Source organism: Lagenorhynchus albirostris, chromosome 2, assembly GCF_949774975.1.
Source record: "Lagenorhynchus albirostris chromosome 2, mLagAlb1.1, whole genome shotgun sequence".
In the NCBI taxonomy this organism is placed as follows: Eukaryota; Metazoa; Chordata; class Mammalia; order Artiodactyla; family Delphinidae; genus Lagenorhynchus; species Lagenorhynchus albirostris.
This window is the reverse complement of record NC_083096.1, coordinates 85,330,321-85,355,724: the sequence shown is the minus strand read 5'-3', so window position 1 is coordinate 85,355,724 and position 25,404 is coordinate 85,330,321. Positions and strand designations below refer to the sequence as shown.

Sequence of the window (25,404 nt, the reverse complement as noted above, 5' to 3'; positions counted from 1 at the left end):
CCTTCTCCTCGTGCTGGATCCTTTGCCCCAAAGGAGGGGAATGCTGTATAGAAAGTGGGGCTCGTGGGCTAACAGAGGTCCAGTCCGCTACCTGCTAATGTGTCTGTGGCTCCACTCACTCAGCCCAAGGTCACGTCTTTTCCCCTGTTGTCATTGTCCCAGATCTAGTGCAAGGTTATGGCATGGAGTGGGCAGGGCCGGAGTATTAACTTGATTGACACTGGAGATCGTGACGTTATGGTTGCAGGAATTGAAGTGGCTGTGCTGCCGTCAGAAGCCTGGGCTACTTCTGTGGCACTGTTTGAGTAAGCACCAACAATGGCTGCCGCCACCCTACCTGGACCACACCCCAGGCTCTTGGGCCGCCTCTGCATTCCTAGATCGAGTCTTTTCCCAGGACCTGGCTTTCCTAGATCCAGTGCCAAGATGTTGCATGGAGTGAGTGGGGCCAAGGTGTTCACTCAGCTTGGACTGGGGAGTGCTCAAGGTGCTAGCCTCTAGGGCAGACCTCTCCCTGCCCTGCCTGGTGGCAAGCCAGCACCCACTCACTCCTCACAAGTAGAGCCTTTCTCTCTGTCCCAGCAGTTCTCCAAATAGCCAAAGGGGCTTGTCTCCTCTATGTAATACCTCAGGACTGGGATGCCCAGTCTGTGGCTCAACCCACTTACTCCCCACAGTGAGTGTCCCCCCATGCAATTTCCCTTTTCTTCTTAGTCCCCTCCCAGGGGCACAGGTCCCAACTTGATGCTTTTCTTCCTGTCCTACCTGATTACATGGGAATCTTTCTTGCATCCTTGGTTGTATAGGAGTTCCTCTGTCAGTTTCCAGTTTTCCATGAGAATTGTTCCATGTATAGATGTATTTTTAACGTATTTGTGGGGAAAGGTAAGTTCCATATCCTCCTACTCCACCATCTTGGTCCCCTCCTTGAGTTGTTTTTGTAGTTCTTTTTTGCTCTCTTCCTTTATGATTTGATGGCTATCTTTAGTGTTATGTTTGGGTTCGTTTCTATTTTGTGTGTATGTATCTATAATAGATTTTTGACTTGTGGTTACTATGAGGTTTATATACAGCAGTCTATCTATCTATCTATCTATCTGATTAAGTTTTTAATGTCTTAAGTTCAAATGCATTTTAACAACCCTGCATTTTTACTCCCTTCTCCCCATGATTACTATTTTTGACATCATACTTTTCATCTTTTTGTTTTGTGTATCCCTTAACTACTTATGGCAGATAAAGTTGATTTTATTACTTTTGTCTTTTAACCTTTCTACTGGCTTTGTACATGAGTTGGTTTGGTGGTGCTGAACTCTTTTAGCTTTTCTTTTCTGTAAAACTTTTGATCTCTTTATCAAATCTGAGTGAAAGCCTTGCCAGGTAGAGTATTCTTGGTTGTTAAGTTTTTCCCTTTCACCAGTTTAAATATATCATGCCACTCCCTTCTGGGCTGTGGAGTTTCTGCAGAAAAGTCAGCTGATAGCCTTTTGGGAGTTCTCATGTGCATAACTTCTTTTCCATTGCTGCTGTTAATATTCTCTCTTTATCTTTAATTTTTGCTATTTAAGTTACAGTGTGTCTTGGTGTGGCCCTGTTTGGGACTCTTTGTTCTTTCTGAACTTTGATGTCTGTTTCCTTTCCCAGGTTAGGGAAGTTTTCTGCTATTATGTCTTCAAATATGTCCTCTGGCCTTTTCTCTCTCTGTTCTTCTGGGCCCTCTATAATGCAGATGTTAATACTCTTGATGTTGTCATGGAAGTCTCTTAAACTGTCCTCATTTCTTCTTATTCTTTTTTCTGTTCATCTTCAGTAATTTCCACTACTCTGTCTTCCAGCTCACTGATCCATTCCTCTGTATTGTCTAATCTACTGTTGATTTCTTCTAGTGTATTTTTAAAATTTCAGTTATTGTATTCTTCATCTCTGTTTGGGTCTTCTTTATATTTTCTAACTTTTTGTTAAAAACTTCTAACTTCCCCCCGTTCATCCAATTTTCTCCCATGTTCTTTGAGCATTTTTCAATCATTACCCTGAACTCTTTTGGGTAGATTCTTATCTCCACTTCACTTTGTTGTTCCTACATTTAGAACATATTCCTCTGTTGCCTCATTTTGCCTAATTTGCTGTTTTTATTTCTATGTATTTAGAAGGTTGGTTATATTTCCTGACCTTTGAGATGTGGCCCTTTATAGGAGACATCCTATGTGTCCCAGCCACATATTTTCCTCTGGTCATCAGAACTATATGCTTTAGGGGTGCCCCCTATGTGAGCCATGTTTTTCCTTCTGTTGTGGTGGGCTGCCTACTTTGGGTGGTCTTACAGGTGTGGGTGGCCCCGGTCCAGTTGGTTGCCAGGCCCTGCCTTGTGTGGAGTCTGCTGCCCACTAATGGGTAGGGCTGGGTCACAAGGTGGCTGGCTATGGAGTCTCGGGAGATCCTAGGGCTAGTGCTGACCTACGGGTGGGCAGAGCTGGGTTCTGGGATGAGTAGTTGTATTGCTGGGGTCTTGCATCTAGTATCGGCCTGCTGGTGGGCATGGCTGATTCCTGACACTACTGGCTCTGGGGTCCGGGGTATCCCAGAGCTGTTGTCAGCCTGAAGGTTGGTGGGGCTGGATAATTGGATGGCTGGCTGAGGGGGTCCAAGGCATCTCAGAACTGGTATTGGCCTACAGGTGGGCAGGTTCAGGGCCCGGGGGTCCTGAGACTGGTGCCAACCTCCTGGTACGTGGACTGTTTTTTGACAAGGCAGGCTGTGTGGCTGCAGTGGTCCTGTGCCTGTTGTTCACCCACTGGTGGGAAGGGTGGGAGCCCAAGGGATCCTGGGGTTTGTGCTCACCAACTGGTGGGTGAGGCTGGGTCCTCGTGTTTGTGCTGGCTCACTGGTGGGTAGAGCTGGTTCCTGAGATCTCTGATTGTAGGGTCCTGGTGGTTCCAGGGCTGGTGCACTGATGTGTGGGGCCGAGTCCTTTGCCTTCTCATGGATAGGACCATGTCTTGGGTTGGCTGTGGGCTTTGGGGCTCTTAAGAAAGTTGGCCTGTTGGTGGGTGGGGCTGTATCTGGCTAGTTGCTTGGCTTGAGGTTCCCAGTATTAGAGTCTTCAGGCTGTTGAGGCAGACTGGGTCTTGGCACTAATAAGCTAGAGGGGGAGAATTCCAGAATGTTGCTTGCCAGCACAAGTGTCCTCGTAGTAGAACGAGCTCCAAAAATTGGCTGCTGCCAGTGTCTGTGTTCCCAGGGTGGGCTCCACTTGCCTCATGCCTCTCTAGGAGGCTCTCTGGTGTCAGCAGGTGGGTCTGACGCAGGCTCCTTTCAAATTACGGTTTCTTTCCCTGGGTCCCAGAGCATGTGAGATTTTGTGTGCACTCTTTAAAAGTGGAATCTCGATTTCCCATAGCCGTTTGGCTCTCCTGAAAGTAAATCCCACTGGCCTTCAAAGGCAGATGTTTTGGGGACTCATCTTCTGGTGCAGGGACCCTAGCCTGGGAGCCCAGTGTGGGACTTGGACTCCGTGCTCTTTGGGGAGAATCTCTGCAATTTCAATTATTCTTCTGTTTGTGGGTTGCCCACCCTGGGGGTATGGGTCTTGACTATACCACATATCTGCCCCTCCTACCCATCTCATTGTGGTTCCTTTTTTATTTCTTTAGTTGTAGAAGAACTTTTCTCTAGTCTTCTGGTCTTTCTCATCAACAGTTTCTGTGTAAATAGTTTAATTCTGGTATGCTGATAGGGGGAGGTGAGCACAAGGTCTTCCTACTGTGCCATCTTGGCCACACCCCCAACCTTTTCCACAAAATATTTATTTATTTATTAAAGATGAATTATTTTGTGTATTTTTTTATTCTTCCATACTTCCAATGTGATATTGAATAGGAGTGATGATTGTGTACATCTTTGATGTCCTGATCTTAAGGGAAAAACATTTAGTGTTTAACTAATTAACTATGATGTTAATTATAGGTTTTTTGTTGACTTTCCCATGTATTCCTAGTTTGTTGAGAATTTTTACTATGAATCTGTGTTGAATTTTGTCAAATTATTTTTACGTGTCATTTGATATGATCATGTGGTTTTTCTTCTTTAGACTATTAATATGGTGTTTTACATTGATTAATTTCCAGACATTGAACCAGCCTTGTATTCCTGGGAAAAATCTCACTTGGTGTGGTGTATAGGCATACTTTGTTTTATTGCACTTCACTGCAGATAATTGCATTTTCTGTAAATTGAAGGTTTGTGGCAACACTGCCTCAAGCAAGTATATTGGCACTATTTTTCCAACAGCAGTTGCTCACTCTGTGTCTTGGTGTCACTTTTTGGTAATTCTCATGGTATTTCAAACTTTTTCATTATTATTATATTTGTTACAGTGATCTGTGATCAGTGATCTTTGTTACTAGTGCAGAAAGATTACAAATAATGTAATGATGGTTAGCATTTTTTTAGCAATGAAGTATTTTTTTTTCCCTCTCCCACCCACCTACCCCTGGCAACCACCAGTCTATTCTCTATATCCATGACTCCGTTTTTGTTTCTTAGGTAGGTTCATTGGTGTCATATTTTAGATTCCATATATAAGTGATATCATATGGTATTTGTCTTTCTCTTTCTGACTTACTTCACTTCGTATGGTAATCTCTAGGTTCATCCATGTTGCTGCAAATGGCATTATTTTGTTTGGTTTTATGCCTGAGTAGTATTCCATTGTATATATGTACCACATCTTCTTTATCCATCTATCTGTCAATAGACATTTAGGTTGTTTCCATGTCTTGGCTATTGTGAATAATGCTGCTATGAACATAGGGGTACATATATCTTTTTGAATTATAGTTTTGTTTGGATAGATGCCCAGGAGTGGGATTGCTGGATCCTATGGTAATTCTATTTTTAGTTTTCTGAGAAAACCTCCATACTGTTTTCCACAGTGGCTGCACCAACTTATATTCCCACCAACAGTGTAGGAGGGCTCCCGTTTCTCCACACTCTCTCCAGCATTTGTTATCTGTAGACTTTTTAATGATGCCATTCTGACTGGCGTGAGGTGGTACCTCATTATAGCTTTGATTTGCATTTCTCTAATAATTAGCGATGTTGATCATCTTTTCATGTGTCTATTGGCCATCTGTATATCTTCTTTGGAGAAATGTCTCTTTAGGTCTTCTGCCCATTTTTCGATTGGGTTGTTTGTTTCTTTATTGTTGTTGTATGAGCTGTTTGTATATTTTGGAAATTAAGCCCTTGTTGGTCACATCGTTTGCAATTATTTTTTCCAATTCTGTAGGTTGTCTTTTTGTTTTGTTTATGGTTTCCTTTGCTGTGCAAAAGCTTGTAAGTTTGATTAGGTCCCACTTATTTATTTTTGTTTTCATTTCTATTGCCTTGGGAGACTGACCTAAGAAAAAATTGGTATGATTTATGTCAGAGAATGTTTTGCCTGTGATCTGTTATAGGAGTTTTGTGGTGTCATGTCTTATGTTTAAGTCTTTAAGCCATTTTGAGTTTATTTTTGAGTGTGGTGAGAGGGTGTATTCTTTTTTATTTTTTTAACATCTTTATTGGAGTATAATTGCTTTACAATGGTATGTTAGTTTCTGCTTTATAACAAAGTGAATCAGTTATACATATACCTATGTTCCCATATCTCTTCCCTCTTGCGTCTCCCTCCCTCCCACCCTCCCTATCCCACCCCTCTAGGTGGTCACAAAGCACCCAGCTATCTCCCTGTGCTATGCGGCTGCTTCCCACTAGCTATCTATTTTACGTTTGGTAGTGTATATATGTCCATGCCACTCTCACTTTGTCACAGCTTACCCTTCCCCCTCCCCATATCCTCAAGTCCATTCTCTAGTAGGTCTGTGTCTTTATTTCTGTCTTACCCCTACGTTCTTCATGATATATTTTTTTCATAAATTCCATATATATGTGTTAGCATACTAACTTTACTGACTTACATGCAGCTGTCCAACATTCCCAACACCACTTGCTGAAGAGACTTTTCCCATTGTATATTCTTTTTTTTGTTTGTTTTGTTTTTGTTTTTGTTTTTGTTTTGCGGTATGCGGGCCTCTCACAGTTGTGGCCTCTCCCGTTGCGGAGCGCAGGCTCAGCGGCCATGGCTCACGGGCCCAGCCGCTTCACGGCATGTGGCATCTTCCTGGACCGGGGCACAAACCCGTGTCCCCTGCATTGGCAGGCAAACTCTCAACCACTGCGCCACCAGGGAAGCCCTCCCATTGTATATTCTTGCCTCCTTAGTCAAAGGTTAATTGACCGTAGGTGTCTGGGTTTATTTAGCAATGAAGTATTTTTAAAAAAACTTTATTTATTTATTTCTTTTTGGCTGCATTGCATCTTCATTGCTGTGTACGGGCTTTCTCTAGTTGCAGCGAGTGGGGCTACTCTTTGTTGTGGTGCACGGGCTTCTCATTGAGGTGGCTTCTCTTGTGGCAGAGCATGGGCTCTAGGTGTGTGGGTTTCTGTAGTTGTGGCAAGTGGGCCAGTAGTTGTGGCTCATGAGCTCTAGAGCACAGGCTCAGTAGTTGTGGCATACGGGCTTAGTTGCTCCGTGGCATGTGGGATGTTCCCGGACCAGGGCTTGAACCCATGTCGCCTGCTTTGGCAGGTGGATTCTTAACCACTGCTCCATCAGGGAAGTTCCAAAGTATTTTTAAATTAAAGTATGTACATTGTTGTTTTTAGACATAATGCTATTGAACACTTAATAAACTAAGAATAGTGTAAACATAACTTTTATGTGCACAGAAAGTTCCTGTGCCTTGCTTTATTGTGATATTTGCTTTATTGCAGTATTCTGTAATGAACCCACAATATCTCTGAGATATGCCTGTATTATTCTTTTTCTGTATTGTTGAATTTTTTTGTTAATATTTTGTTGAGGATTTTTGTTTTCGTGTTCATGAGAGTTATTGGCCTATAGTTTTCTTGGACTGTCTTTCACTGGTTTTGGAACCAGGCTAATGCTGGCCTCATAAAATGAGTTGGGAATCATTTCTTTCATTTCCATTTTCTGGAAGAGATTATATAGAATTAGTATTATTTATTTTTTAAATGTTTGGTAGAATTCTCCAGAGAAATCATGTGGACCTAGAGATTGCTTTTTGGCAAGATTTTTAACTATGAATTTTATTTATTTTTTCTATAGAATTATTCAAGTTACTTGCTTTATCTTGGGTGATTTTGGTAGTTTGTGGTTTTTAAGGAATTAACCCATTTCATTAACTTTGTCGACTGTCTGTGCATGGAGTTGTTTGTAGCACTCCCTGCAATTATTTTTTTAATGTCTTTGGAGTCTGTAGTGTTACCCTTATTTTCATTGCTGATATTGGTGATTTATGTCTTCTCTCTTTTTTCTTTGTCAGTCATTTTATTTTTAACATCTTTATTGGAGTATGATTGCTTTACAATGGTGTGTTAGTTTCTGCTTTATAACAAAGTGAATCAGTTATACATATACATATGTTCCCATATCTCTTCCCTCTTGCATCTCTCTCCCTCTCACCCTTCCTATCCCACCCCTCTAGGTGGTCACAAACCACCGAGCTGATCTCCCTGTGCCATGCAGCTGCTTCCCACTAGCTATCTATTTTATGTTTGGTAGTGTATATATGTCCATGCCACTCTCTCACTTTGTCACAGCTTACCCTTCCCCCTCCCCATATCCTTAAGTCCATTCTTTAGTAGGTCTGTGTCGTTATTCCCATCTTACCCCAGGTTCTTCATGACCTATTTTTTTTTCTTACATTCCATATATATGTGTTAGCATACGGTATTTGTTTTTCTCTTTCCGACTTACTTCACTCTATGACAGACTCTAGGTCCATCCACCTCACTACAAATAACTCAATTTCATTTCTTTTTATGGCTGAGTAATATTCCATTGTATATATGTGCCACATCTTCTTTATCCATTCATCCAATGATGGACACTTAGGTTGCTTCCATCTCCTGGCTATTGTAAATGGAGCTGCAATGAACATTTTGGTACATGACTCTTTTTGAATTATGGTTTTCTCAGGGTATATGCCCAGTAGTGGGATTGCTGGGTCGTATGGTAATTCTATTTTTAGTTTTTTAAGGAACCTCCATACCGTTCTCCATAGTGGCTGTATCAACTTGCATTCCCACCAACAGTGCAAGAGTGTTCCTTTTTCTCCACACGCTCTCCAGCATTTATTATTTCTAGATTTTTTGATGATGGCCATTCTGACCAGTGTGAGATGATATCTCATTGTAGTTTTGATTTGCATTTCTCTAATGATTAATGATGATTAGCATTCTTTCATGTGTTTGTTGGCAATCTGTATATCTTCTTTGGAGAAATGTCTGTTTAGGTCTTCTGCCCATTTTTGGATTGGGTTTATTGGTTTTTTGTTATTTAGCTGCATGAGCTGCTTGTAAATTTTGGAGATTAATCCTTTGTCAGTTGTTTCATTTGCAAATATTTTCTTCCATTCTGAGGGTTGTCTTGTGGTCTTGTTTTCTTTGTCAGTCTTGATAGAATTTTATTACTTTATCAATCTTTTCAAATAACCAGCTTTTTATTTCATTGATTTTCTCTGTTGGTTTTTGATTTTCAATCTCACTGATTTCTTCTCTTTATTCCTTCCTTCTGTTTGCTTTGTGTGTATTTGCTCTTTTTCTATGTTTTTAAGGTGGAAACTTAGATTGCTCTTTTGAGACTTTTCTAATGTAAACATTTAATATTATAAATTTCCTCTAATCACCTCTTTAGCTTTAGCCCACAAATTTTGATATGTTGTATTTTCATTTATTTTCTGATTTCTCTTGAGATTTATTCTTTGACCCTGGGGTTATTTATAAGTCTGTTATTTAATTTCTGTGTATTTGGAGATTTTGCTGTTACATTTCTGTTATTCATTTCTAGCTTAATTCCATTATGGTCAAATAATATACTTTATTACTTAAATTTGTTATGGTTTGTTTTAGAAATCATGATCTCGTATATCTGAGTGAATGCTCCATGTGCACTTGAAAAGAGTATTTCCTCTGCTATTGTTAGGTGGAACGTTCTATAAATGTCAATTAGGTACAGTTGGTTGATGGTATTGTGAAAACTCTTTTGGTTTTGATTGATTTTTGTCCAGTTCTATTGTTTACTGAAAGATGGGTATTAAAATCTCTTACTTTGATTTTGTAATTGTCTGTTTCTCTCTAATTCTGTCAATGTTTGCCTTGTGTATTTTGAATTTCGGTTAAAGGTTTTACATTTATATATAACTATTATATCTTCCAGCTGAATTGACTCTTTGGTCATGATTGAATGCCTGTCTTTATCTCTGATAATACTGTCTCATTTTGAAGTCTGTTTTAACTGATATTATTATGGCCATTAGTTTTCTTATGTTTAGTGTTTACATGGCATATCTTTGAATCTTTATATTTGTAGATATTTGTACATATCTATATAGGTATAGATATATACCTGATTATAATTGGGTCTTCCTATGTACTATTTCTATAGTTATCTTTTTTAAATCACAAATATGATCATGTTATATTGCTATATCAAAACTTTCAATAGCTCTACATTGCTTATAGGTAAAATTCAAACTCTATACCTGCAATTAGTGGATTTTATAGTTTTTAATCTCAGACCTCTTATTGGCAAGGCTTTAATAAAATTATTATAATCTCATGCTTAAGTAAACAAAATAAAAATTGAATTCATAATCTTATGCTCTGTTGGATAACAGGAAGAAGTAATAGAAATTAAGCACTCATAACTAAAGAGTTAATGGTTAGATTATAGTTTGTTTTGCTCAGTAGCTAGAGCTATGCTAACCAGTATGGTAGCCACTGGCCAAATGTGTTATATTTAAATTAATTAAAATAAATCAAATTAACAAGTCAGTTTCTAAGCTCCAGTGACCCACATTTGAAGGACTAATAGCTACCATATTGGACAGGATGGAAAATGTTCCTATTGTTGCAGAAAGTTTTGTTGTATAGGACTCGTCTAGAGCAGAGGTTGACAAAATTTTTATGTGAAAGGCCAATAGTAAGTTTTTAGGCTTTGCGGGCCATATGGTCTCTGCTGCAGCTATTCAACTTTGCTGTTACAGGGCAAGACAGGCATAGATAATATATAAACAACTAGGTTGGCTATATTATGGTAAAGAATTATTAAAAACAGGCAGTGGATGGGTTTGATCTGTGAGCTGTAGTTTGCTGACCCATGGTTGTCTAGAACATTGAATTAAATTCTTGACACCTCATTTAGAATGGTATGTTGACAAAGTGAGCCCATCCTGAAGGAATGAGGCAATATAAAACCATTCCATAGGAATATATAATAAAAATAATTAGAAATTTTAGAATAGCTAAGAGAAAAGTTCAGGAGTGATGATAGCTCTTCAAATATTTCTCAGCTATCATGTGAAAAGAGGAATTAGACTTTGTGATTAAGGAACACAGAACAATGACCATTGCATGAAAGTTACAGGAAGAGCATTTTAGTAAAATGTAAGTACAAACTGGGTTGATAGAATAGTGAGTTAAGTAATAAGTGCTAATAAATTAAAGTGATTTATGCATAAGGTGAGGTTTGAATTCAGTGACCTGTATGACTTATTTTTTTTAAATAAAAAATTCCAGGGCTCTGCCCATTAAATCCTCTGTTATCATATTTAGTTTGGGAATTTACTTAATGACTTGTTTTCTCTTTTTTAAAAATTTGAGCCAAAGAGAAATTCATAGTTCTCTTCACAACTCTGTTTGAGCAGCTTGATTATCTTGAATGTGTGTGTGCTTTGATTGTCATGATTTGTTAATGTCCTTAAATAGGCAGAAAACCAAAAGCTTTTAGATGAGAAGAAACAATTTGAGAAGATTGCTGAAGAATTAAAAGGAGCAGAACAAGAACTAACAGGGCTTCTCAAAACCAGAGAGGTTTGTTTAAAAAGGATACATTTTTTTTTCAAGTGTTTTGTTAGTAGGCTACAGATTTACATTGTAGATTATGGTGTGGCTGTTAGATTTGTGCAAGATTGCTTCACAAAATTCCTCTGGAAGATGTGTTCCTGCTACATTTAGTATGCTAACAATTGATTTAAAGCACATTTAGAGAACCTGCATATTATAATGAGGAAGAGAAAGGTCAACATTTTAGATACCAATAGTATACATAATGCCATGGCTTATAACAATTACATTTCTTGATGTCTTGAGTATTTCTTAATTGATACATTTAAATTTTAGCCTTTATTAAGTTCTTAGCTTACAGTAGTTTTTATAGTGCTCATGTTATAATTTTAGAATGTCTTTTATTTTTAAAAAGTATGTTTTCAGTCTATTACAGTATTACATTGTAATTGTCTTTCTAATATAGTAAGAACAGCTTAGTTTTTCAAGTAATGCCTGATTTCATTAACTAATGCATTTCTTCTTAAAAATGTGACATTTTAATTGAAATTAATTACTTGGTAGTATAAAATTGACAATAGTATTTTATAATATGTAAATATAATTTTACTGGTTGAGCTTCAGAATATCAAGATGGAATTTACTTATAGTATTGCATTTGTCATTGCTCATTGTTTTAAAATTATAATGACTATGGCATTAAATCAATTTAAATTTTAAAAATTTGACATATTTTTGCCAAAGATATAACTTGCTTACATGGAGTGACCATACTTTTTAAGTGAGAAAACTGTAAAAACATTTGCTGTGATAATACATGTTTATTTTCCAGAAAAAAGTACATGATTTGGAAATACAGTTAACTGCCATTGCAACAAGTGAACAGCATTATTCAAAACAGGTTAAAGAGCTGAAAACTGAGCTTGAAAATGAGAAGTATGTTTTCTATCTATAAAGTAGCTTATGTATTCAATTCCTAAGCTTTCTGTAATACTGTAAAGTATTAACTACTTTCCGGAGTAGGTAATACTAAATTAGTAAATTATGTGTAATACTTTTTTGAATAGGCTTAAAGTTGTGTTTTATTTCTGATTAAAGATCAAAATAATGTGTCAATTTCATTGTTAAAGGAGGTACATATTATTGACATAAGAAGAGTATATATCATAAACTTGAGAACTGCATTAGAAGAGCGATATGTTCTTTTCTTGGAGATTATTTAGCTCCTCATAAAAATAATCATTTGTAGTTGTAACTAGTTATTTTGATTGTTTTACTAAATTACTACATAGGTTTGTATTGATGAACTGACAAAATATAAATTCATTTCTCACATTGTCCAAACATAATATTTAGTTGTTTCACCTACTTAGTAAATTTAATTTCTAGAGAAAGTGGGAGGAAATGATTGTTGTGTTGTTACTCAGGGAGAACTAAACTGAAGCAGGCAATCTAGTGGTGAGCATGATTTTTGCTTTCTGGTTGCTTCTCAACTCTAGATAAAAATGAGAAATAAGTAATTTACTCAGCATCTTGTCACTTCTCTTTCAACTCCCATTCTCAGCTTTCTGGTACCTTTTCAACAGTACTTTTGTAGGGGCTCTGGGTAATATTCATCTATTAACCAAAATTCCTTTTAATGAATGAACTGATTAATATAAATTTGTGTTATCCTTGGTATATTTGCTTTTTCAACTTTTCATTTTTTAATTAAAACTCTTTGATGAGTTTCCAGTATCAGTAAGTAGGAGATAAAAGGTGCTTCTGAAATCATTCCATAGAGCCAGCCACACACTCCCCTTCCCTCATTTAAAATTGATCCTGGCTGCAACCAGTAACAGCAGTAATCTCTCTTCCAATGTAGAATATTTGAGACCTTGTAAGAGCAGTTTAAGTGTTGTGCATGTGCACAAAGTTTTATTTATTTTAATGAAAATATTTTAATTAAAAATAGTTAATGTCTCATATGCTATTAAATCATCAGAAATTTGAAACAGTTTCTAAGAGACAGTCTACTAGAAAGAAAATATTATTTGAAAAAATAAATACTTTTCAAAATTTGTGAAAGATAAACGGGGAAGTGGTATGGAGAATATGCAAGGAAATATGTAACATCTTGAAAAACTTACTATAGAAAATTTTCAAATATATACAACGTTAAGAGGGAATATTGTAATGAACCAGCATATACCTATCACCCAGCTTCAAAAATTTTTAACTAATGGCCAATCTTATTTCATTTGTAGCCCCAGCCCTTCCTTTCTTTCCCCTAAGATTATTTTGGATAAAATTCCACATCATATAATTTTATATGTAAATATTTTGGTATGACATGTTTTTTAAAAAACAGGCTTAAGAATACTGAACTAACTGCAAGCTGCAAAAGGCTTTCACTGGAAAACAAAGACCTAGCACAAGAAACAAGGGATATGGCCCTAGAATTAAAGAAACAGCAAGAAGATATTAATGTGAGTTGAAAAAGAAAGTCCCAGTGACTTAGTTTTCTTACTGTAAAGTTAAGGGGTTAGAATAGATTACCTCTAAAGTTTCTTCCAGCTTTAAAAGTCTGATTATTTTAGATTATCTGATTATCTTTTTCTTCGAAATACTTTGTTTTAGAAGAAAAATATGCATATTGAGGTAGTAATAATATGCATACAATGATGAATAAAATATCATTCCTCTTTAGTTATGACTCAATAAAAAAATAAATGCTCAAATAGCTTAAAATAGTATATCATATGTATTGTTTGGGGGACAAAGTGTTATCACAGTTCACAGGATCACTTCTGCCTTGGGGAAAGAGAAAGAGAAGGCTTCAGAGAGAATACAGCATTGATTTTTGCCTTAAAAACATGAATAATTATCAGTTCAGTCGGTAGCAATGAGTGGAAAAGCATTCCTTGAAGCCATAACAATACGAACAAAGGACACAAGTCTCAAAGTATCACTGGGAAACAGCAAGTAAGACTAGTTTTTTAGCTACTAATATAGAGATTATTAGGGGAATAGAGTAAGGCTGGAAAACTAGTGTGGAACTGTATAAGTTAAATAACCCATTCTCTTGCTTTATATATAACTAAATGAATTTTAAGACAGATAAAAGTCTTGAGTATTAATTTCAATTTTAGTTTTGTTGAAACAAAATAATTAATATAAACCGCACTGATTATTTCTTTAGAACAGCAAAAAGGAAGAAGAAAGTATGTTGAAACAAATAGAAAATCTGGAAGAGACAGAAACACAATTGAGGCAAGACTAATGCATTGGCCTTTTTTGACTGGCCCAAAATAGTATTTCTTTTCTATTAACTTGTTGTAGTTAATTTACATTAATCTTATGTTGAATATAGTATAAAATAAAAAATTAGACTTAAATCATTGCTTTGGAATCCTGCTTAAAAATAAAATTGTAATAATGTCCATTTTATACTTAGCTTGAAATAGTGATATTAGATGTAGAAATTAATTTTAAATTATCATTAACTTTCTAATATTTAATATTTATTTAAGAAAGTATACTAGTCATATGCCAGAAAATTTAGAAGAGGTATTTAAAAAATTTAATATTACTTTAAGCATTATCTATGTTTCTAGTTGTTTTCACAATCATCTATTTTAATGCTTGTATGCCAGTCAGTCAAGTGGATATAACAATATTTTAATTTGGATATTTACATTTTCCAGTTTTTCACTATCATAAAGAATACTGTAGTAAACATTTTGGGACATAGAGATTTTTTTCTTATAGCATAAATTTCCAGTGTGAATTTATTGAGTTATAGGAATAATTATTTCAATTACTTTTTATAGACCAATGGTTTCTAATAGGTTTTATCAGTTGTAAACCATGCAATACAACCAATATTTTATGAAAATGCTGGTTCCAAATGTTTTAATTATTTTTGGGTATTATCATTTATTTGATAATATAACAGGTAGAAACAACTCATAGTTCTTATGATTTATAATCTTCATGTTTTGGGTAAGCTTTGGAATTTTTCGTGTGTGTTTGCTAGAGTTTCTTCTCTGTAAATTGCTTATGCCTGTTGCCCACTAATATTTTGATATCTTGATTATTTTCTTACTCATTTAAGCTTTAAAAAACATATTAATCCTTTATGTTATTTTATTTAAAGCACATATTTCCCCTAACCTGTTGTTTTCCTTTCACTTTGGGTAATTTTTTTGTTATACAGAAGTTTTTTTAAAGAATTTTGTATTATATTATAATTATATATGATATATAATTATATAATTATATATCATATCATATATCATATAATTCATATAATTATATATGAATTATAATTCTTAAAATTATTCTTAAAATTAAAATTCTTAAAATTAAAATTCTTTCCTTTTGAAATTTTTTCCCATTGCTTTTTTATTTACAAATCTTTTTCCTGCCTGCAATCAAATATTAATATGTTCTTTAGTTACTTTAAAAATTGATATATTTAAAAATCAATATATTGATATTTGGTTTATCTTTCTCTTTTTCAAATACTGAAAAACATTTCAAGGTATCAATTTACTTTCTAACACTACTGTAGATCTGTGACCTGCTTTTTGATATGCAGTGTTTTCATGTTTATTATTTTCTAAATAATCTGTTTTTGTATTTTAAGTTTCCTTTTAATCCATTAGTAATTTAGATGATTTCCAAATATTAGGGGGCTCTTGTTTGTACTCACATTCTGATGTATTAAGTTTTGACTTGTTTGATTAAAGAATGTGGTCATTAAAACTTAACAATTGTAAATTATTTGATATTTCCTTAGACCTAATATATCTCCCTCATAGGACTGTCTGGGGATTACATGAGGAAATGTGAATAAAGTGCTGAGCACAGTGCCTGGCACTTAACTGTTACTATTTTCCATATTTGGAGAGTCATCTTTTACTATGCTTCTAAAGATTACTTTTGTCCTTTATGCTTACTTTTCTTCTTCAGAAGTAACTGTTATTTATAGACTAAATCTGTGATTAAGCCACTGTACATTTTGGGGATAAAAAGTGAAGATATTTTTTAGGGAAAGGCTGCTTTTAATTTAAGAGAATTTAAGTTGTTTGGATAATATCTTTTTGTACATCTGCCTACTCTATGGACTTACAGAACTGTAAATAAAAATATATTTAGGAAAAGTAAGAATATGCCAATTAAGAATTTTAAACTCAGTTGAAGAGTAAACATCCTAGATTCAGTTCTTACAAGGCCAAGTTATTCCACGTGATTGAATACTATTCCATGCATTTACATTAGACCCAGTAACATACCAGTTGTAGTAACAAGAGAGTCTACAATTAGAAATAGCTTTAGGGCTTCCCTGGTGGCGCAGTGGTTGAGAGTCCGCCTGCCGATGCAGGGGACACAGGTTCGTGCCCCGGTCTGGGAAGATCCCACATGCCGCGGAGCGGCTGGGCCCGTGAGCCATGGCCGCTGAGCCTGTGCGTCCGGAGCCTGTGTTCCGCAACAGGAGAGGCCACAACAGTGAGAGGCCCACGTACCACAAAAAAAAAAAAAAAAAGAAAGAAAGAAAGAAATAGCTTTAAGTATCCTTCTGAGACAAAACACCCTTGTTTTCATATGCAACAGACAGATTTTAAATTGAAAAAAGTTTGAAAGGATAATACATGCATGTGGTGTAAAAATCAAAAGGACAAAAGGACATGGGGAAAGAAACCTGTTTTGCTTGCCTTTTGTCTTCCTGATATCCAGTTTCCCTCTCCAGAGGTATCATGGTTTCTTGTGTATGTACATATATAAGGATACAGGTATACGCAAATATCTCAGTCATGTAGTTCTTCTTTAAAATCACTGGTATGTATGTCCCTAATTTATCTGTACAACATTACGACTATGTCTTAGAATGATGACTAATTTATGACTAAGAAAACAGTAAAGTGAAATCTTGACTTAAATAAGAAATAAGTTTTCCTATCTAGGAGTTTCTTTTTTTATGGAAAAATGGCTATAAAGATCTAAGTAATTTCAAAATAAATGTATAAATTAATTTAAATGTAGGAGTAGAATTGTGCTTATTGACATTAATGCATGAAAAATTATCAAACAAAATGAAAATATAAACCAACAAAAAATTAAATAGTCGACCGTTTTAGGAATTCCAGAAAGGGAATAAAATGAAAATATAGATTTTATTACAGTATCACTCTTCTATTTCTTTAAGGAATGAACTGGAATCTGTGAAAGAAGAACTAAAACAGAAAGGAGATGAAGTTAAATATAAATTGGACAAGAGTGAAGAAAAGGTATGTTGTATTTAATAAAAGGTTCTATCACAAAATTTTAAATCATAAAAGCAATACCACGTGTCAAGAAAAAGTATACTATTGTATAAATAATTAGTGGGCCAAGGACTGTTGTAGGCTATTGACCTTAAAAATAGGGGCCACGTTGGGTTATTTTGCTTATGTGGTTTATATCTAGAAGAAATAGTGGCATGATTCTAAATTTCTTTAAATAGTGAGCATTTATAAATGTTGATTTATATTTTAGGCTAAATAAAAGGCTCATACTTTAGTAATATGAAATATACTGATAAATTGATTAATAAATTTGTGTTGTGCATTGGTGGAAATGATTTCAAAGAGTTGAGATAGGAAGAAGGCTTTTAGGGAAGATTATTCACGAAAGTGGAATAGTATAAAGTATGTGACATGATTATAGCATATAACATACATAGAGGGAGAAAAGGGTGCCAAAATAGATTGTGCTGATCAACCTAGTTTGTGAAAGCCTTGACTGTGTTTTTTCATTCATTCCACAAATATTACTGACTACCTACGATGTGCCAGGCACTGTTCTGGGTGCTAAGTTTGTTTTAAATTTGTTTTGGTGGACAATAGTATCCAATTAAGTTTTTTCATTAGGCAAGTAACATTTTTAATTTTTGAGAATGGAATAGGGAGAGGTGAAAGGCACTGGAATAAATTGGAAGGCTATAAAAAATAGTCTTGAAAGCTCTGAAAAAAATCTTAGAGAGGACTCTGGCCTAGTTTAGCTCACTTATACCTGAGCCATTCATTGCAATGAGGGGATAGAGTAATCTGTCCAAGCCTGAGCTGCATTGCCATCCTTGGAGCCATATCAGTCCCCATCAAGCTTTATGAACTAAGCAGGATTACTGTGAAATTTATACTGAAAGAGTCTTTCCAGGAAAGGATGCTGGCCAGACCAAAACATAGGCCTTCTATGTAATTGCTGTTGGAGCCCATGGAAAGGGCATCTATCTAAACCTGAGTCAGGACAAGCTTCCTGGAAGAAGCAACATTCATTTTGAAACCTCTGTTTAATAGAAATTAGTGGAAGGCAGAGGTGTGGGCACAAGTATATCAGGGAAAAGAAGAGTATTCCAAGTTACACACACACACACACACACACACACACACACACACACACACATACACACATACACATACACACATTGTATATGAAGTATGAGAGAGCCCATCATATTTAAGCAACTAGACAAAGTTTATCTTGGCTGAAAGGTGGAGTTTAAGATAGTGGTGAGAGTGGAGAGAGGAGGGAAAGCTGAGAGGCGAGGAGATGCGAGTGGAGAGATGAAGATGGGGAAAAATGAGGGTGGGGGAAAATGAGGGTAGATCATTTAAGGCCACATAGCTATATTTAGGAGTTTGAGGTTATTGAAGAGTTTTCACCTGAGAAGTGTCATAATTTTATTTATACGTTGGAGAGCTCTAAGACTATTGGAATAGTCTAAGGATGAGATGAACTATATTTTTAAGGGCTTGCAATGAACCAGGAACATTCTAGATTATGTATGTTATCTTAAACTGGAAGTCATTTTTGTTCTCATTTTATGAATTAGGAAGTCAGGCCTTCAAAGGGTAAAAACTTGAAAAGCTACATGACTAAGAAGTGGTAGAGCTGCCTCTCTAACATTCTTTAGACTATATCATATATTTTTCTCAAAAAGCTATTTTTTCTTTGAGTTTCATATTTATTTGTTAAATTCAACCGGAAAAAAATGAATTTAATCTCCTAAAGACTTGGTATGTAATTCACTACTTTAAAATTTGTATCAGAGGGCTGCTTCAAAACACTAATTTTGTTGGTGTAGGGAAAAACATGAATTTCATGTTTAATGTAAAATAAAAATCTTCCACTAAGAACTTAAATTTATTTTACCAAAGTAGAAAATATTAATGATGAGTTAAGGAAAAAAAAAAACAACAACGAAATGCAAGACAAATTGATAGCATGTTTCAGCTTTCCATGGTTGGATTTCAATTTACCTGTTGAAACAGTTTTCTGGAAAGAATTTAAAATACAAATATTTCTTGGATATTTTGGCTGACATTGAAATTCATTACACTCTTCTTTTATCCCAATCCACTACGTTAGTTCAGACATTTATTATTTCATACGTAGTTTATCTGAGCCTTTGTTTCCTCATCTCTAAAGTGGGGATAATAATACCTACTTTTCTATATCATTGGATTGTTACAAAGTTCAGTTTAACAAATGTTTGTGAAAGACATATTTAACAAATTATAAACATTTATATATAGTTTAAAAAAATTCAGTATAAACTGGGAAAGCTAATAAAATATTGTAAAGTGATATTAATGCTAAGATAAGAATAATGAACATTGACATATAGACACAAAAAGAATTTCTTTTTTAAAAAAGTTTACTGAACTAAACTGGGAGAGCTGATAAATGTTTTTGTAGAAATATAAGACTAAGCTTTATAATTCCATGTCTAAAAGTTACTCAGAAAATAGAAATTCTGTTAACATTTTTTAAAAATCTGATGTCAAATAATGTTTTTTAGGCTCGAAGCATTGAATGTGAAGTCGTAAAAAAAGATAAACAAATGAAGATATTAGAAAACAAGGTATTATCAAATGTGAAAAATATTTAGGAATAGAGACTTTGTAACAAAATATGTATGGCTAGATTCTTTAGGGCCAACCTTTACATTGTCCTGTACAAAGAAATCTCAATTCCACTTTGAAGGCTTTCAGGAATAGTATAGGATTTTTTTTTTAACATCTTTATTGGAGTATAATTGCTTTACAATGGTGTGTTAGTTTCTGCTTTATAACAAAGTGAAGCAGCTATACATATACATATATCCCCATATCTCCTCCCTCTTGTGTCTCCCTCCCACCCTCCCTATCCCACCTCTCTAGGTGGTCACAAAGCACTGAGCTGATTGCCCTGTGCTATGCGGCTGCTTCCTACTAGCTATCTATTTTACATTTGGTAGTATATATAAGTCCATGCCACTCTCTCACTTTGTCCCAGCTTACCCTTTCCCCTCCCCGAGGAATAGTATAGGATTTTTACTACAGGTTTCTTTGAAGAGGCTCTGGGATAAGGAGTTTTTGCATAATGCTTCAAAGACCAAAGAAAGATTCATTAAACTGATCTTTAGCTATCTCTTCTCTTTCCCCAAATTTCATTCTCTTAGCAGCTGCATTTGTTGTGGATATCTTTAGAGTGGCAAGATGCTTTTAAAAATCATTCTTAGATATCTCTCCAATTCTTATAATCAAGGGAGCTGCAGAAAAATTTCTGCTTTCTTTATGTGAAATGTTTTTACTGCCTGGCTGGCAATACCAATTCACTTTTCCCTTCTCTGCCCTTCACCACACACTTGTCTTAAACTTGACTTTCTGTATAGTGAGTCAGTGAGTAGTCTTTTGGAAAGCATAGTTCACTTTCTGAAGTTCCGACCTCTAATAATTAACACTATTTTCTTCTACCTAGAATTCTGGTGAATAAAATTCTTTGATTTTTTGTACATGAATTATTTGACTTAAAAATAACTGTAATACTTTAAAATTTTTTCAAGAATTTCTGGGTATTCCACCAAATATATTAATTAGTCCTAAATTTGGATATTATTTAAATTTAAAAGGATTGAAAACTTAAGTTACTTTAATTTTCATTAGTTTATTCAGAAATAAGGGACAGTGAGATGGGCCAGTCAAAATGACAAAGTTGATAGATCTGATGTCATTATCCTTTTAGTAAAATATACATATTTTTTGAACTGTCATAATTACAGTTATAAAGATGGTTTTTATAATATGTAGTAATGTCAGTTATAAAGATAGTTTTTTAGGAAAAACTGAGTAGTAGAAAAATATGATCATCAATATTAACTCTCAAGGGAATAAGTTTTGATGGTCTGAAGAACAGAGAAATGCATAAAACGTGCTTTTTTGGGCAAAGTTAATAATCTGGTGATACTTCAAACTGATATTTTAAAAATGTGTTCAGCATTCATGTGGTAAGGCCAAGAAGTAACCTATTTTCCTGTCTATTGAGTTTTAAATTTTAATTATATTTTTCATTACTGAAGTTTTAATTAGTTCTTTTAAAAATCTGCTCAATTGTTGTTTATGGTCTCTCATTTCTTTTTCAGTTTCAAGTCTTTAATTTTAAAAAATATTTAATATATTTTAATATGATATTCTTTATCTGATAATATCAATATCTGAAGTCTTCTTCAGGTCTGATTTTGCTCTTTATTCTTTCTGCTGACTTTTTATTCTTTGAGCCTTATTTATGTTTTCTGATTCCTTGGTTTTTTACCTGTGGTAATTCTTTGAGGCTTGTGTTGAAATTGGTATCCTCCCAGAAAGATTTTCTTGGGGACACTACTAACGAGGAGCCCGTTTTAAAGTAAATTCTCCATTTGAAGTTTTTTGAGATTATAGAGATAGTATGAATCCAGCTATAAATGACTGCCCCGCTTCCCTCTCCAATCCAATATAAGGCCACCTCATGGCTACAAATTTTCAGGACAGTTTTCATAACATTCACTCAGTGCCAGGGTCAAGACAGACAAGTTTCCTTACTGTATCCTTCTGTGTGGCAGATTTATTTCTTGTTTACACTTTCACTGAGTAGGTAGTCCTTTGAGTTTGTGACTTTATGCAGGGTTCTCTTATTGGATTCTCTACCATTAGTGAGCTGAGTTTTATCTCCTATCTCTTTGACCCTAGGTATGTTCAGCAGATACCCGTAGGCCAAGTGCTGCCTTTGATGCTAGCCTCAAACCTACTATTACGACATTTTAAAGTTGTAATTTCAAGTAGGCAGATTCCTTATTTTTTAGATATTTACTTTCAAATTATTTTTATCAGGAAAGTTGTTCAGAGTATCTAGGTGATTTTTCTGTCAAAAATGGAAGTCTTTGATTTTTTTAATAAATAAAAATTGTATACACAAATAGTTTCACCTAATATGTTTATACCTGCCAATTGGCATGATAATCAGTAAAATATTTCTCACTTTTCTATGGCTTTTCTTCTTCAGTTTTCTTTTGAGTTTTCTGAAATAGACCATTGAGGGAGATGGTGCAAAGTAAAATTTAGATTAAATAAATCACTTGTAAACCCCAGTATCATACCTTATTCAGTTTCAGAATAGTTGCTGACTATGACTACATATGAGTATTTCAAGAAAGATATTTAACACAGCATTTTGTGCTAATTGTGGATATTAAAATTTTTTTCCCGTTGGACTTTCTTTCTACTTTGATGGAAATTAGAACAGCTTATATATCTGTAATGTTTTAGGACCCTTTAGAAATCTGTGCTGCATTTATGGTGCTCCATGTATTTTTGGGCTAGTACCTCTTAATCCAATTCTACATGTGTAGCCAGGTGAAATAGTCCCTCAAAGTGAGATATTAAAAAAATGATTTAGATGGTATTTCTGTAAGAGGAATTAGAATGTATTTAGGAGGAGATAGAGTATTATAGAGGAGATAGAATATTATATTATTCCCCTTCCCCAAATATAATAAGTAAAAGAGATCTCATAAATGATAAATGGGGAATAATGAATAAGAAAGAAGACAAATTATAGTTAATCCTCTGGCTGGCTTTCCAAAATCCAATTAATTATATAATTCAGCCCTCTGTATGGGATTCAGTAAAAGGTACTTTTCCCTTAAAGTAATTGAATTCATGTGTTCTTTAAGTAGATTAAGACATTTTAAGAATTTCAAATTTGTACTGAGATAATCTATTAAAATTTGTACTTGTTCACATAATTTTTGACATTAATGGAATTATTTAACGACATGATTTTTGAAGTGATCTCTATGCTAATATTTTTGTTAGTTTGAAATTATTTTGACTGGAATATTGAATAAAATATTTTAAATTTCTCTTGATTTTTTAGTGTAACAATTTAAGGAAACAAGTTGAAAATAAAAGCAAGGTTATTGAAGAACTCCAGCAGGAGGTATGTACTGATTCTCAAAATAAAACTATTTAAAAAAAAAAAAAACCTATGTTTTCACTACAGTTTTAGAGAATAATGCTTTCCTTTACTTTAGTAATTTTAGTCTAAGTCAGTAACAGTGCAAGTTTGAATCACTTTGATATTAAACATAATCCTTTATTTTTATCTTTTAACAGAATAAGGCCTTAAAAAAAAAAAGTACAGCAGAAAGCAAGCAACTGAATGTTTATGAGATAAAGGTATTTGGAATCCTTATTTTTGTTTTAAAAATACTAACACATAGATGAGAATTTAGGAATTTTAAGCCCTTTATTTATATTGTAGCAATTATTTTCAATCATTATCTTTTGAGATTGTGGGGATCAATCCTTTTAGTTGTAGTAGAGTGCACGTCTTTGGTTTATCTATGTTAAAATCATCTAAGCAGCTTAGAATATATGTACGTGTGTGTATATATATGTCTTCATATTCCTTACCCATACATTGAAAATTGAACTTGAGTAGGTTTGGAGTGGAGCCTTGGAATTGTTAGTCTGGATAAAAAAGTCAAGGCCACACTATATGCTCCCTGCAAGAGACACACTTTATTAAATAAAGATAAAAGGAAGTTGAAGTAAAAATATGGAAAAAGATATGTCATATGCTATACAAACAGTAAGCATAGAAAAGCTGGAATAACAATTTTTATAACACATATAATAGATTGAAATACAAGGAGTATTATCAGAGATCCTAAGGGGCATTTGATAATGATAAAGGTATCAGTTCATCAGGAAGATATAACAGTCATGAATGTATTTGTTCTTAATAGCAGAGCTTTAATATACGTGAAGTAAAAACATAAAAAACTAAAATGAGAAATAGATAATTTCATTATTATATTTGGGGGTTGTAATAGCCCTCTTTCAGCAATTGATGCAACTAGAAGAAAATAGGTAAGAATATACAAAATTTGAACAACATTATTAACTACCTTGACTTAATTGACATTTGTAGAACATTATAGCTACAACTGTAAATTCTTTTGAAGTGCACATAGGTTGTTTACCAAGATAGACCATATGCTGGGCCATACATTTAAAAATTTTAAAGTCTTATAGAGTATATTCTCTCACTACAACAGAATTAAATTACAAATAAGTAACCATAGGATATCTGGAAAAGCCTAAATATTTGGAAATTAAGCATTATACTAGTAAGTAACTCATGGGCCAAAGAAGAAATCACAAGGAAAATTAGAAATTATTTTAAACGGAACGATCATAGAAATACAATATGCCAAAATTTGTGGGATGCAACTAAAGCAGTTCTTGTAGGGAAATTTATAAATAATGTTTATTTTAGAAAAGGAGAAATGACCTAGGTTTTCACCCAGATACTGAAAAGAGATGAGCAAATGAAACCCATGGAAAGTAGACCAAAGGAAATAATAAAAATGAAAAGAGAGATCAAAGAAATAAGAGAGACAAAGACAAAAATTAAAGAAATCAAAAGTTGATTCTTTGAAAATATTAATAAAATTGATAAGCCCCTAGCAGGGTTGATTACAAAAGGAGAGAGAGAGTAAAATTCACTGAAGGCAGGAATAAAATAGGACATTACCATATAGATACTGTAAATATTAAAAGGATAACAAAGGAATGTCATGGACAACATTATATCAATAAATTTGAAACTTAGATGAAATGGGCAAATTTATTTTTTTTTAATTTAATTAAATTTAACTTTTTTATACAGCAGGTTCTTATTAGTTATCGATTTTATACATATTAGTGTATATATGTATCTCCCAATTCTTCCCACCACCACCACCACCCCCACCCCCGCTTTTCCCCCTTGCTGTCCATACGTTTGTTCTCTACATCTGTGTCTCTATTTCAGCCTTGCAAACCAGTTCATCTGTACCATTTTTTCTAGATTCCACATATATACGTTAATATACGATATTTGTTTTTCTCTTTCTGACTTACTTCACTCTGTATGACAGTCTGTAGGTCCATCCACGTCTTTGCAAATAACCCAATTTCATTCCTTTTTATGGCCGAGTAATATTCCATTGTATATATGGGCAAATTTCTTGGAAAACCTAACTTCCTAAAAACTGACACAAGATGAAACAGTACATCTGAAGAGCCATATATCAGGGAAATTGAATTTGTCATCAAAAATCTCCTAGAGAAGAGATATACCGTGTTCTTGGATTGGAAGGATCAATATTGTGAAAATGACTATGCTACC

At 34.4% G+C, this 25,404-nt stretch overlaps 1 protein-coding gene across 2 annotated transcripts in view; it reads left to right on the top strand.

The window, feature by feature from the left end:
* Positions 1 to 25,404, top strand: part of SYCP1 (synaptonemal complex protein 1) — a 151,927-nt gene that overhangs the window by 66,343 nt on the left and 60,180 nt on the right. For both annotated transcript variants that reach the window (XM_060142395.1, XM_060142394.1), the window contains exons 16-22: positions 10,831 to 10,935; positions 11,741 to 11,844; positions 13,259 to 13,376; positions 14,090 to 14,160; positions 17,099 to 17,180; positions 23,104 to 23,166; positions 23,343 to 23,405. In XM_060142395.1, coding sequence (XP_059998378.1) covers positions 10,831 to 10,935; positions 11,741 to 11,844; positions 13,259 to 13,376; positions 14,090 to 14,160; positions 17,099 to 17,180; positions 23,104 to 23,166; positions 23,343 to 23,405 — 606 coding nt within the window. The remainder of the gene's footprint in view (positions 1 to 10,830; positions 10,936 to 11,740; positions 11,845 to 13,258; positions 13,377 to 14,089; positions 14,161 to 17,098; positions 17,181 to 23,103; positions 23,167 to 23,342; positions 23,406 to 25,404) is intronic.